Here is a 15,238-nt window from a genome sequence, read left to right as displayed (position 1 = left end):
AGCCTACCGTATTCCTAAATTGTGTGTTCTGGGCTGAAATTGTCGCAGTAACGTGGGTATTTATGAATACGGAGAGGAGACGAAAATAACGTCTAGTAAAAAATTCACCCTACGGACGCGTAGAGGTTGGTATTCAGCGCGCTGACCATTTTAGAGAAAATGGGAAAGAACCAATCCAGGAGCGAGGCTCAGCGGACCCCAGAGTCTGCAGTCACTGCAGCCATGCGCAGCAAGTATGGTCAAGGTTGTCTTGATTATTTGCATATTTGGTCAAAAGAACATGGGTTTCCTGAGAGTGGGTCTTTTAGCTTGAACCAACTAAACAAACTTGAAAAGGAAAGAGAGAAACTAATGCAGGCTAAGAGGGTTCCTACTGCAAAATTACAAATGATAAATGATCAGGAGAAATGTCTGAGTGTGTGGATGAATGAGGCAGAAAGGCGTGATCGTAAGAAAATTTGCAAACAGGCAGCACATGCCAACACTGAGATAAAGAATGAATGTGAGAAAGGGAGTAAATGGGAAGGTCCCAAGTGGGAAAACAAGAATATGTGTGATAGTAGGACGGGGCCGGATGGTCCGTCAATTTATTCACCCAGAAATCCTTTTACTCAAACATATACACCTGCAAACAACACTGGATCCAGCACACTCACACAAGTACACAATGTTAAAGAACGAGTTACTGCTGTTGATTCTCGTCTCTATCCAGATCTGAGCACCCTTTCTGCTGTGCACATCGACCCTGACCTCGACCTCTGCCCGCCTGTCAGCCGAGCCCAGCAGCCTAAATCAGAAGAGGACGAGGAAGACGCACCACCACCACCTAAAGCTAAACCCAGACTGACCAGGACGACACCAGTGGCTTTGCGCAGCACCGCAAAAACAGCCGGCACATCCAGCTCATTTCCTATGGTGGAGGCTGTCGGTCCGGATGGTCCTGTGTTTGTGTATCGACCTTGGGGCACGGACGAGGTGGAAAATAACGCACGTACCCTGCCCGATCCTGTAATGAATGGAACCAGATTTGCAACTGAGTTTCGTGCCTTTTATGAGGAGTTCCGTCCATCGGGACGAGAATGCAGAAAGATACTGTCGAATTTGATGAAAGCAAGCGATATAACGAAAATCAGAGACCATTTCCCAGACTCAGACATGCATGCCTCCGAACCGCGCTTCAAGGACAATTGCGAGTACATCCAGGCCATGGAGGGCTTGTGCAAGACCATTGAAACTGCTTTTCCTGCCAAAATCAACATGCTTGCTGTGACAGCGTGCAAACAGAAACCAGATGAGGACACTGACCAATTCATACATCGCCTGATTGAGACTTTTACTGTTAACAGTGGCTTCTCTGACGTTGACCCTGTTCAAAAACGTGCATTTAATATCCACATCTGCCATGCCATTCGTAGAGGCCTGATCCCAGAGGTCGCTGCTGCCGTGGACAAAACTTATGTGGGTGGACTTGAGGAATCAGACTTGGATGAGTTGCGTAAGCATGCACGCCACGCTTACCTGACCTACCAAGAGAAGCTACAGGCCAAAGAGGCCAAAAGAGACAAAGACGCTTTCAATGCCACAATGACACTATTCTCACAGGCCCGGGGACAACGTCAATTCTTTCCCCGCCGTGGGCGAGGCCACGGGAGATCTGGGTTTGACAACAGAGACGGACGTAGACGTCAAACCTGGTACGGTCAAGATGTCTGTTATATCTGTGGCCAGAGTGGACATTTTGCTCGTGAATGCCCGGAGGGGCCACAGTCAGAGGGGCCTGCTGACCGCCGTGATGAGCGTGGCCGCTTCAACAGGGCACCACGGGATGACCGATGCCGATCTTCAGACTGACTAGGCGGCACAGAGGCGGGGGATGGACTTGACTGCACCGGAGAAATGGCCTTACCACACCCACCACGAGATGGTAACATGCACCAGACAATACACACACCTGAGAACACCTCATTTGGAGCACAGGGGAAAATTGGCATGTATGCACAACTATCACAGAATCATGATAAATTTCCCGAGTACACTTTAATTGTTAATGGTGATCAAATTAAATTTCTAGTGGACTCTGGGGCTACGCATTCCGTAGTACGAACCTCAGCTCTCTCCCATGTGCCCCGAATGAGTGGTCGGTATACTTTTTCTCAAGCAGCATCTGGTAACACAACAAGAGAACGTTTCACTTCTCCTCTGCATTGTTCTGACTCTGAGGGCAATTCATTTAAGCACTCCTTTCTCTATTCTCCACTATGTCCTGTGAATCTACTTGGACGCGATTTGATGTGCAAATTGAGCCTTTGTCTAGTTTCCACACCAAACGGTCTGCAAGTGGTGACCACAAAAGATTTGGCTGTGACTCAACCAAATTTCATAGGGCTTCACACGGAAAGTCAAACTCCCAGTTATGATTTTCACTGGAAATTGTCCCCAATTCCCTCAAATGACTTACTCGATTTGGCAATTGACAGAGTATGCCCAACAGAGAGCACAGAGTTGAGGGACGTGGGAGACGTGCAGTGTTCTGTTGATGTGCCTGTGACAGCATTTCAGGATTTTGAAAAACTTTGGGTTGAGAGTAGTGGGGATGTGTTAGTTACTGAATGGTTGTACTGGTCAAATCAGTACTCTGCTATTTCTGTGTCTAACCCACAGTCTCTGCAGGCTCCTGTTCTATTTTTAGATGCTCACCCCTACATAGCGTTATCTAAACCAAAAGAAATTGAGTGGACTGGGGTGGGGTTGTTTGTTGAGCAATGCTTGGCTGCCAATGATTGGGCACAGACCAGTGACGTCACTGTTACATTCTCGCACTCTGCTCAGGCCTGGAGAATGGGCTATCCCTCCTCCCTCCAGGCATCCCGGTGTGTTTGCGTGTTCCCTGATAACAGTGCTGAGACAGGCTGTTTTTTGTCCCAGGCTGAAGCAGAAGCTATACTAGAACTGAGGGGTATTCCAGCTGATCTCTGGGCGAAAGGCCCCACAGATGTAGGCCTCATACGCAGTTGTCAGCCAGTGGTAATCACGCCTAGATCTAACGTGCGTCCCTGTAGGCCACAATACCCCCTTCGCCCTGAGGCTAGGGCAGGTATAGCTCCTGTGTTCAATGACTTGTGCAAAGCAGGTGTTATTGTCCCAAGTGAATCTGGGGGCGTTCGAAGCCCAATTTTTCCAGTCAAAAAGCAATGTGAGCCTGGTGAACCTCAAAAATGGCGATTCACAGTAGATTTGAAAGCTGTGAATGAAGCAGTTGAGCCAGTTGCTGCGGTGGTTCCAAACCCATACACAATTCTATCACAGATTCCACCTGAAGCAAAGTTTTTTTCTGTGGGACTGAGAAAAAAGCATTTGCCAAATCCACCAGTGCACAAGGACTCTCAATTTTGGTTCTCTTTTGAATATGATGGCAATCTGTACAAATTTACTAGGATGTGTCAAGGTTTCATTCATGCTCCCACGTGGTATAATGCAGCGCTGCGTGATTCATTAACTCCACTTGAGTTGACCCAAGGCACATGTCTATTGCAATATGTCGATGACATTCTTTTGTGTGCTCCTACTGAGGAACAGTGTAAACGTGACACAGTGTCACTGCTGAAACATTTGCATGCCGATGGCCACAAGGCTAGCCTTTCCAAATTGCAATTTGTTAAAAAGGAAGTCACTTTTCTGGGTCATGTGATTTCTGAAAAAGGCAAAACTATTCCTATCAAACGGGCTGCAGCCATTCAAAACATTCCAAAGCCTCAGACCAAAAAACAGCTCATGTCATTTTTAGGTATTTGTTCTTACTGTCGACAGTTCATTCCTAATTATTCAGTTCTAGAGGCTCCTCTGAGGGCGCTCATTCATGGTAAGACTCTACGCACATGTGACAAAATTACCTGGACTGAGGAAGCAGAAAAATCTTTCTGTGACTTGAAACTAGCCTTGCAGACACCTCCAACTCTGGGTCTGCCTGACCCAGCTCGACCTTTCACTCAGACAGTGGATGAACGTGATGGATGCATGGTTTCTGTTCTCCTTCAGAAACATGGGGGTACCCTTCGTCCTGTCGCTTACTTTTCTGCTAAGCTTGACCCTGTTGCTGCTGGTCTGCCCCGGTGTTTACGTGCTGTTGCCGCAGCTGAGAAGGCTGTTTTAGCATCACGTGACCTCGTGGGTTACTCTGATCTCACTTTGTTGGTACCACATGCTGTTTCTCTGATCTTGCTTGAACAGAAAACTTATCACTTGTCCACTGCTCGCTGGTTGAGGTACAATACCATTCTTTTGGAGTTGCCAAATGTCAAAGTTAAAAGGTGTGCTCAACTGAACCCTGCAACTCTGCTGCCCATTGAAGGGGATGGCGAGCCACACTGCTGTGTGTCAGAGATAGATTTGGTATGTGCTTCTCGCTTTGATTTGCAGGAAGAGCCTTTAACTAACCCTGATTTGATTTTGTATGTAGATGGATCTGCATCCCGTGACACGAACACCGGCAGAAATAGGGTGGGATTTGCTGTGTGTTCTGATCATGACACAGTGGTTTCAGGACCCCTGCCCTCACACTATTCTGCACAGACTGCAGAATTGGTGGCACTAACTAAAGCTTGTGAATTTGCAGCTGGACAATCTGTGACCATCTACACTGACTCACGGTATGCTTTTGGGGTGTGTCATGATTGGGCGGGTCTGTGGAGACACCGCAAATTTTTGAAATCTGATGGTAAACCTATTTTGAATGCTTCCCAGGTTGCTGACCTCTTGGAGGCAATTCTGTTGCCTTCGGAGGTGGCTATTTGCAGATGTCACGCTCACACTAACTCCAATGACCCCGTCTCTTTAGGTAACAGGCGAGCGGATGCAGCTGCGAAGGCTGCGTCCTATCAGTCTGAGGCAATACACTCTCTGTGTCTTGGCTCTTCACCCACTAATGTTGACATTCCTTCATCTTTATCAGCTATGCAGAGTTTCACAACACCATCTGAAATCGCCCTGTGGACTAAACATGGGGCTGTGAGGCGACAGGGCATCTGGCTTGGCCCTGACAACAAGCCTTGCCTCCCCAAACACTTTTTCAGGCACATGGCAGTACTGTCTCATGGTCGTGACCATGCCTCAAAGGGGGCAATGGTTGATCTGGTCACACAAAACTGGTTCACAAAGGGCTTCTGTGCTTACGCGCAGAAGTTTTGTCAGTCGTGTGCCATTTGTTTGGCACGCAATCCAGGTAGGACTAAACCAATCCCGCAAGCAGCGCACCCACCACCAAATCGACCGTTTGGACACATCCAAATGGATTTCATTGAACTCACTCCATGTGAAGGTAAGAGATTTTGTTTGGTTTTAGTTGATGCCTGGTCACGACATGTCGAGGCGTTCCCATGCAAACATGCTTCAAGTCATGCCATGGTTAAAGCACTCATAACTGAGATTGTGCCACGGTGGGGCATTCCTGAAAAAATATCAAGTGATAATGGGTCGCATTTTGTGGCCAGGATAGTTGAGGAGGTGGGCCGATTTTTAGGTATTGATCTCCGCAAACACACTTCTTATCACCCTGAATCTGCGGGTATGGTAGAGAGGGAAAATGGCACATTGAAACGCAAACTTGCCAAAATCTGTGAAGACACAGGACTTTCATGGATCAAAGCTCTCCCTCTTGCTCTCATGTATATGAGAATGAGGGTGCGATCCCGATGTAACATGAGTCCGTTTGAAATACTGTTTGCAAGACCCCCAAATCTTGGTCTTGGCCCACCTCCAAGGGAACTTCCACACAGCTCCTTGTGCGATGACAATGTTTTGGCATATTGTAAGGAACTTAATGCACTCTTGTCTTCTATTTCTGTACAGGTTAAAGCTGCCCTGCCAACAGCAGCTGAGGCTGTACTGCACAATATCCGAGTGGGAGATTCTGTTCTGGTCAAGGAAACCAGACGCAAACACTGGCACTCGCAACGCTGGGTGGGACCTTACGTGGTTCTCCTCATCACCGACACGGCAGTGAAAGTTGCAGAGCGGGGCACCTGGATTCACGCTTCACATTGTCGGGTTGTCCCTTCTCCACTCGAGGAACTATCGTGTGACCCTGGCGAGGGCTGCACCACGGCTCCCGAGCAACAAGGGGTAGACTCAAACGCTGCCCCCACCACCGAGACCGGACCAGACCGTTTGGCGGGTCCCAGCGGACGCAAGCCACGAGGGAGACCTCCTGGTTCACGGACACAACTCCGCATTCCTGAACCTACTGACCGTGTGCTGAGGCCTCGTGGTAATCGGAACTGACTCATTGATCTCCCATCGTACATCCATGGGTATTGTTTTGCTTTAATATGGCTCCTGAGCCTGCTGCTGCTTCTCCCTCTTTCGGGGGGGGGGTCTTGAAGGTTAAATGTTTGACATGTTCTCATCAATCTGGCCATAATTGTAGGCATGATCTTGATCTTGTGCTCCTGTGTGGTCCCCTGTCTGTTAAAAGCTATGCGTCAAATAGTGAGTTCCCATTTTGTCAAAATCAATACGACATTGAGGCTGTTGTGTATCCACCTGATCCCGATTATGTTCTGATTCTGAATGATGACTCGTTTATTACAGAACTTAGCTCCAGATGAGCAGACTTCAACCTCAGTGAGTTCCATTTCATGTTCTGGGTGGCGGCTGACGGCGCGGACGCGTCCAGCAACGGCTTGGGCATGGAGTGGGCTGCTGAGCACTTTGATTAGACAAAAAAAAAATTATAAAATGAGAAAAGAGAGAAAAAAGAAAAGAAAACTTTAATGATGCGTGTAATTTAAATCGATACTACGAATCAGGTTGTATTTTATTTTCTCTTCTATGTGTTCCATAATCACTATGAATACAACAGTTATGTTATTCATGTGATTTTATTTTGATCAGGTGTTCTTTCTTTTGAAATGTTTTATTCAGGGATGATTTTGGGTACATGTTTTCATGTTTTTCCATGTGTGATTTTGAAATAAAGATTTAAGTTGAGTTGATTAAAAATAAATGTGATTTATTGTAATCAAAAGGGGGGAATTGTTATGGCATTCTTTAGCATAAATCTTTATTTGTATTATTATGGATCATTTTGACCTAACCTTCATAATACTATCTGTTATGTTGTTATGTCTTTTGTGTCTGGCGTCAAAGCCGCTTCGATTAGACCAAAGTGGCAAGATTGTTTTGGTGGTATAAATACTCTGTATTATTTACATTTGTCAGCTGAGGGCGAGACGACACCGTTAGGGACACAGCTCTTTGACAATTGTGCACAATTGATTCAATAAACAAGACCTTTGATTCAAGACAACTTCTCTGTTTATTTTTATATCTTTAAGACTTTTTGACTATTAGAAATTCCACAACACCGTCAAGCTGAAGAAGGAGTCCTATCGAGCCTTGTTGGCTCGTGGGACTCCTGAGGCAGCTGATGAGTACCGGCGGGCCAAGCGTGCCGCGGCTCGGGCAGTCACAGAGGCAAAAACTCGGGGTTGGGAGGAGTTCGGGGAGGCCATGGAGGAGGACTATCGGACGGCCTCAAAGAGATTCTGGCAAACCGTCCAACGCCTCAGGAGGGGGAAGCAGTGCTTCACCAACACTGTTTACAGTGCGGGTGGAGAGCTGCTGACTTCGACTGGGGATGTTGTCGGGCGGTGGAAGGAATACTTTGAGGATCTCCTCAATCCCACTGTCACGTCTTCCGAGGAGGAAGCAGAAACTGGGGTCCCAGAGGCGGACTCGTCCATCACCCTGGCTGAAGTCACTGAGGTGGTTGGCAAGCTCCTCGGTGGTAAGGCTCTGGGGGTGGACGAGATTCGTCCTGAGTACCTCAAGTCTCTGGATGTTGTGGGGCTGTCTTGGCTGACACGTCTCTGCAACATCGCGTGGCGGTCGGGGACAGTACCTGTGGAATGGCAGACCGGGGTGGTGGTCCCTCGGTATAAGAAGGGGGACCGGAGGGTGTGTTCCAATTACAGGGGAATCACACTCCTCAGCCTTCCCGGTAAGGTCTATTCCAGGGTACTGGAGAGGAGAATCCGACCGATAGTCGAACCTCGGATGCCTGGAGAAGGCATTCAACCGTGTCCCTCGTGGTGTCCTTTGGGGGGTGCTCTGGGAGTATGGGGTCCGGGGCTCTTTGCTAAGGGCTGTCCGGTCCCTGTATGACCGGAGCAGGAGCTGTGTTCGCATTGCCGGCAGTAAGTCAGACCTGTTCCCGGTGCATGTTGGACTTCCGCCAGGGCTGCCCTTTGTCACCGGTTCTGTTCATTATATTTATGGACAGAATTTCTAGGCGCAGCCAGGGGCCGGAGGGGGCCTGGTTTGGGAACCACAGGATTTCATCTCTGCCGTTTGCAGATGATGTTGTCCTGATGGCTTCTTCGAGCCAGGACCTGCAGCAGGCACTGGGGCGGTTTGCAGCCGAGTGTGAAGCGGCTGGGATGAGAATCAGCTCCTCCAAATCCGAGGCCATGGTTCTCGACCGGAAAAAGGTGGTTTGCTCTCTCCGGGTGGGTGGTGAGTCTCTGCCCCAAGTGGAGGAGTTCAAGTATCTCGGGGTCTTGTTCACGAGTGAGGGAAGGATGGAGCGGGAGATTGACAGGCGGATCGGTGCAGCGTCTGCAGTGATGCGGTCGCTGTATCGGTCCGTTGTGGTAAAGAAGGAGCTGAGCCAGAAGGCGAAGCTCTCGATTTACGGTCAATCTACGTTCCTACCCTCACCTATGGTCATGAGCTCTGGGTAATGACCGAAAGGACAAGATCGCGGATACAAGCGGCTGAAATGGGCTTCCTCCGCAGAGTGGCCGGGCGCACCCTTAGGGATAGGGTGAGGAGCTCGGTCACACGGGAGGAGCTCGGAGTAGAGCCGCTGCTCCTACACGTTGAGAGGAACCAGCTGAGGTGGCTCGGGCATCTGCTCAGGATGCCTCCTGGACGCCTCCCTAGGGAGGTGTTCTGGGCATGTCCCACCGGGAGGAGGCCCCGGGGAAGACCCAGGACACGCTGGAGGGACTATGTCTCTCGGCTGGCCTGGGAACGCCTTGGGGTCCCACCGGAGGAGCTGGAGGACGTGTCCGGGGTGAGGGAAGTCTGGGAGTCCCTGCTTAGACTGCTGCCCCCGCGACCCGGCCCCGGATAAAGCGGAAGAAGATGGATGGATGGATGGACTTTTTAAAGCCTTTGTTCCCCCTTTTTCATTAGCCCTCTGAAGTTGTATTTGGAGTCATTTGTGCAGGTTTGAGTAATATTTATTCTCCTGTATTCAAGACTTGTTTGTACAGTCTATGGTTAGATTGGAGCAATGAAGTGGACTGAGTGAGCGTGACGTAACCCATAGCGTTTGGCTCCAGTCAAATGAAGCTCATCGAGGCTAGGAGGTATAGGGACCTATTTGGAGCCAGATTCCATATTATGAATTCCGACAGAGTATCATAGCAACCAAAGAGCCGATACAGAGCGAGGACTGCCCATGCTCACTCTCCAATTGGAACGTGGTGGCTAACAGGTTAGCTATGTGTATATAAATAATAAACTGTATATATGTAAATATACAGTTTATGGCTCTACCCTCGTTTTCACCTCACCCTCTGTGACGCACTTAATCGGTGATGCGCGTAGGATCCGGCAGCGTGGCATAGTCCCTTTGTTGCAATAACATTTACAGTGACTTCTGTTCCCATCTTCTAACCCCAGAGTCAGCAGGCTCGCTTCTTCTATGAAGTTATTAGGTTTTAGATCAATATTGCACAACATAATGACTCCAGGGGTGTCATTATGTCATACTTCATACTTTGGATAATATAAAACACAATATTGATCTAAAATAACTTAAGAGAGAAGGGGGGAAATAACACTGCATTTGAAATTCAATCTTGCATAATACCTCTCCTTTATTGAGAATATATCAAGCCAACATAGCCTTTACAGTAAAAATAATAAATCGAGTTTGACTAGAATTGTTTTAGGCACTTACACGGTGTGCTATTTGGGAAAGGGAGGGCAAAATAAAAGCAAATATTAGACAGCAGTCCCACAGATTTCCATCATTTAAGTGTAGTTTTAGTGAATCATGTTAGATTTCCCACAATCCTTTGCTCGTCAACACAGAGCCAGCAGACACAGAGCAGTGGAAAAGAGTGAAAAGTGAGTCACAGAATCCACTCGTCCAACATTCACTCAACACCAGTTCAGCTCAAAAGGATTTGGTCAGTGGTCCATCTGCTGTTCTGTGACCTGTATATATGTGTGTGTATATGTACATATGAATAAGAACATGTTAACGCCAGCAAAAAATAGTATCATTAACTGTATTGGTTTCATAAGGTATGCCATTCTAGGGACTATGCCCCTGTCCTGGTCCCAGTCCCTGCTTCAGTCCCTGCTTCAGTCCCTGCTTCAGTCCCTGCTTCAGTCCCTGCTTCAGTCCCTGCTTCAGTCCCTGCTTCAGTCCCTGCTTCAGTCTTTAGATCTTGGTTGGTTAGTTTAGATGTTGGCTGCGTCCTGGTCCATGTTTCAGTCCTCTTAGTTTCAGTCCTCATTTTGATCTTGTCTGAGACCTACTTTAGTCTTAGTTTAGTTCTGGTCTGGTCCTGGTTCAGCCCTTGTTTATTTATGAGCCACTTCGCCAACAACACACAGGAGATAACCTACTGACCAAACACTGGAATACTCTGAACACTGTACACTCGTGCTTGGAGCCTGCGGTGGGCCCCTCAGTCTCTCTGTTAGAGTCACAGTGTTTTTAAGGAGAAGGAGGGGAAGGGAGGAGGATGGGGGTTCCACACTGACATCACGTGGGGGCCATGCCATGCCGAGCACGTCCATGCCAAGCGTTGCACCAATCGGCTTCTCTGAGCCCACCTACCTGCCCACCATCCACCAATGGGCTGGCTCGGTCTAACTGCCTGTCTGAGCACCGACCAATCAGACCACAGAATGGGGAAGAAGAGGAACAGATGGGAAACACACCTGGATTTGGAATAATACAAAACTTTGTGTCTGAAATCACCACATAAAGAATTAAATTGCTTTTGTAAAATATAAACTTAAAGTGCATAAGACAGGTGTTCATGTTTTTCCAATTCTGACTTGGTTTGGTGGATAGTACCTGTGCTAAATACTTATCATAGTTTTGCGTCAGGTAAGCGGCAGTTGATGAAGATGATTGAAAAAAAAAAGCACAAAAACACAGAAAAAGCTAAAGCTCTAAAACAGAAACCCTCTGCCTATGTCATCAACACTGAAAATGTATGGGCAAGGTAGGCATTTTGTTTGACTACACTTTTATTATGTTGAATGAGAATGTTTATTTACATTTATTAGTCCAAATATAATTATTTTGCAATTTAGACATGGATGTTATGGTTGCTAGGTAACAGTTATGGAATTACCTCTACGCATGTCATGCTGTCCATATCCAACCAGGAAGTAAAATGATAAGCTTCACTAAAATATATATATATATATATATTTTTAAAAAGGAAACGAGAAAAACTTTATATTGCATTAACATTGTACTAATCATGTAATTATGTAAACTATGGCTATGTCCAAATGTTCACACTATTCTCTACGGGGGCACTAATTGTGAAAAAGCAGTGCACTCAAAATTTCCCACAGTGCACCTCGAAAAGTAGTGGGCATCAGTGGTTACTGGACTGTTTAATATAGACCACAATGCATTGTGGGATTGTGAAAAACAATAGCAAGAGGCAGGTCTTTAACTGGACAACTGAAGCCGATAGAAGTGCAGGTTTATCGCACTGTTGATCCTGATTAGCTAGAGGTAGCCACTTCCCTTAGCTCGAGCTGTTAAAAGAGTGATAATTTCCACATCTCAGACCCAAAAACATAAATAATCAATTTATGGCTAGCAGACTTTTTTTTCTACCCAGACCCAGAGTCATGTGACCTGAATGGAGTAGACCAGGTCAGAGAGATTCGGACAGAATCCACTAAAGTGTGTGGACCTGTGTAGTGAGTGAGGGGTTAGGGGTTAGGGGCTAGGGGGACATACGGACACAGCCATTGTTTTAATGAAATTAGTCAAACCCGTCATATGCATTTTAAGATAATCCAGGCTGTTCTCCACCTGTCAATGACTGTATACACTGTATGATGTATACCTCATTGGTGTTCAAAATATGAATATTGTACCTTTGGTAAATCTCAAACAAACCAAACTAGTGAATGATTTCAGACACATCAACGCCATCCTACATTTCCCACAATCCCCTGGTAAGTGGGTGTTACCTGCAGACAGCTGGGACTGGGACCTCCTGCGAGATCCCGAGGGAGTCCTGGAGGTGGTGGAGAGGGTAGAGAGGGTGGAGCCCGCACTGCTGGCTCTAGAGATCGGCAGAGGACCAGGGGTGGAAGGGGGAGAGTCCAGCTGAGAGAAGGGGTAGACAGGGAGATTAAAATGCAAGCTTCTATATAAAAAACATTCCACATGTGTCATTCAAAGTAGTGTAAATAATCATGGAAACAAATATCTTTGACTGGTCATGTATGTGTTATTAAGTGCAATTAAAAAAGGTTGCCACATAAAATGCACTACTTTTGACCAGACAAAGGTGTGTGAACTGTAGAAACAGTCTCATGAAGTGTTTTGAGATGGGTGGGTTTAGCTGAATATGTCATGTCAATGTGAGTGTTGAGGGAAACCATTAAAAGCAAAAGTGACAAGCTTAATGCCATACTGTGGAACATTCCAGGTAGCTAGGTAGGTAGGTATCTCTTTTTAAGCTCTGCAATATTTTTCCAGCTGAAACATAGGTGAATTATATCAAGAAGTAATATTTGCGTTACCTCTACACTGTCGTGGGTGGGCGAGGACGAGGTTGAGGAGTTCTCGTGTTTCCGTGAAGACACAGAGGAGCTGAGTTCGACCGTCCGAACTCTCTGAGCAAACTTCAGCGAACAAACAGACTCGCTCATGTTCGATGATAAAGGGGAAACCTGAAACATAAAATATATAAAAGTGTCGCATTTTTAACATGTGTAGTGCTTTGAATCATTTGAATTCTGTTTTCTGAATTGAGTTATTGCAGAAACCAGCTCACTGCAATAAGAATCTTTAGCCAGCAGGGGGTAGTCCTCTTTCAAACCTCCACATGTAGACCATGCTGTAAATTCTAATGAAAACCAAGAGCTAACTGGACTTGAAGTTTGTTTTTGAGAAGTGATTGAAGTATGACAATTTAAGGTGGAACTTTACCTGTAGAGGGTTCACCACCTGCTTGTCTCCATGGAGACTATCGCTTTTCCTAAAAAGATCCACAGTATAGCAACTGTCTCCATGGAGTCAAGTAGAAAGCAATTTTAGGCTAGATCTGTAGATAGGCAATCCCATTCACAGCAAGAATCCAACTTATTTTTTGTGCAATGAAAAGACCTCCAATTGAATAAATGCATTTCAGCCAGGAGAATGCAGTCTGGCATTGAACCTAAGAAATAACATCTTGGTAGCACACCCTACTGGTTGCACTTTGAAATTGGAAGAAAGTCTTACAATGACTGAAAATGTAATCATTGCATATAATTTGAAGATTACAATCTTATATTTGTGTTTTGTAAATCTGTAAATATTATTAATACATTATCCAATCACTTTCCTATTGTTAGCATTTTATTATAGAATAGATCATGAATGAATCATTTTATTAGTTCATTAGTTACATTTGTCTTGCTCCCTAATATTCTCTGCACTGACCTGGACCATCATGAGTGTCTTGCTGTCCCCACTCAGAGAGTCCTGTAACAGATATGTGAGGCGAGAATTTCTAAAGGGGATGTGGGCGTGTTTGCTCCGCAGCGCGTTGATGACATCACCGAGTGCTGACAGAGACTTGTTGATGCACTGAGCTTCTCGGAGCCGGCTGCCCTCTGCGCCGGATTTACTGATGCGCTCCGAGCCTGCCAAGTCCACCAGGTTTAGCTTACCTACACAATAGAGATACAAATGTGACATCAGGGTCCAGTAGACAAACATCCCAGAGACACCAATAGCAGTAAGGGATTTTACCTTACCTCCAGCTGAAATCTAAATTAAATCATGGGTCAAAGAGCCTTAAGAAGTACAAGCTTCACCTGTGCTCAGGTCTCTGCACTGGCTCCTGTGGCTCAGAGAATAGACTTTAAAGCAGCTGTGGTGCTAGGCCGTGGAGTGACTTGTACTCAAGTAAAGTACATCTACCTCATGTTAGTGCCATATGAACCATCTCTCACACTGAGGATTTAAGGGACCAACCTCCTGCTGGTGCCCAGAGCCGGGACTAAGCCGGGACTAAGCCGGGACTAAGCCGGGACTAAGCCGGGACTAAGCCGGGACTAAGCCGGGACTAAGCCGGGACTAAGCCGGGACTAAGCCGGGACTAAGCCGGGACTAAGCCGGGACTAAGCCGGGACTAAGCCGGGACTAAGCCGGGACTAAGCCGGGACTAAGCCGGGACTAAGCCGGGACTAAACATGGGGAATCATGTTCTCAGTTTTATGCAGCTAAAACCTGTAACAGTCTTCCTGAAGATGTGAGTCAGGCCTCTACTTCGACAATGTTTAAATCCAGGTTCCAAATGGTTTGGTTTAGCTATGCACATGATTGAAAGGTTTTTATTCTGCCTTTTCTCTTTTAATGTTCATTTTATGATGACTATTTATGTTTCGATTTGTTTATACTGTGATTTTAATGTGTTCCTTATTCTGTAAAGCACTTTGAATTACTTTGTGTACCCATTGTGCTTGCCTCGAAGCTGGATTCTCCCCTGATAAGACTGAGCTCAACAGCAACCCATTTACCTTTCCCACAGAACTGATGAAAACAAAACATTAGTTTCTTTCTGGAAGGCTAATGCAGGAGAAGTTTATTTGCCATGAGTACAGGACCTGGAGACATGAACACTACGACTATGCTTCCACTGTAGGGAGTATTATACCCACTGATGACATAGGCCAAATAACAAGGACCAGGCTGGTTTCCATGGTGCAGTAATGTTCATATCAGTAGTAAGTTAAGAAATTATGAATTTCACACAAGTCATTGTATTGTTGCTGTAGTACCTTGCGTGTGCGTGGCAGTGGTGGAGTTGTACCCAGACACAGTGATGATGAGCAGAGCGTGAGAGCGAGAGCTGTGTTCATTCAGGTTTGTACAGGCCGTGGCTCTGTTCATGTGACCCAACTCAAATACCTGCAACACAACATCACAAGTTGCATACATATGGAGACCCACAAATAAAAACCTCCC

At 46.5% G+C, this 15,238-nt stretch overlaps 1 protein-coding gene across 4 annotated transcripts in view; it reads right to left on the bottom strand.

The window, feature by feature from the left end:
* Positions 1–15,238, bottom strand: part of kifc3 (kinesin family member C3) — a 94,458-nt gene that overhangs the window by 4,113 nt on the left and 75,107 nt on the right. For 2 of the 4 annotated variants that reach the window (XM_055232537.1, XM_055232534.1), the window contains exons 17-21: positions 15,052–15,181; positions 13,709–13,938; positions 12,805–12,954; positions 12,247–12,385; positions 10,859–10,962 (exon numbers count right to left, since the gene is read on the bottom strand). In XM_055232537.1, the coding sequence (XP_055088512.1) occupies positions 10,859–10,962; positions 12,247–12,385; positions 12,805–12,954; positions 13,709–13,938; positions 15,052–15,181 (753 nt within the window). The remainder of the gene's footprint in view (positions 1–10,858; positions 10,963–12,246; positions 12,386–12,804; positions 12,955–13,708; positions 13,939–15,051; positions 15,182–15,238) is intronic. The other 2 variants (XM_055232535.1, XM_055232536.1) reach the window with 2 other exon arrangements.

This window comes from Periophthalmus magnuspinnatus, chromosome 3, assembly GCF_009829125.3.
Source record: "Periophthalmus magnuspinnatus isolate fPerMag1 chromosome 3, fPerMag1.2.pri, whole genome shotgun sequence".
In the NCBI taxonomy this organism is placed as follows: Eukaryota; Metazoa; Chordata; class Actinopteri; order Gobiiformes; family Gobiidae; genus Periophthalmus; species Periophthalmus magnuspinnatus.
This window is presented reverse-complemented; position numbering and strand designations above follow the sequence as displayed.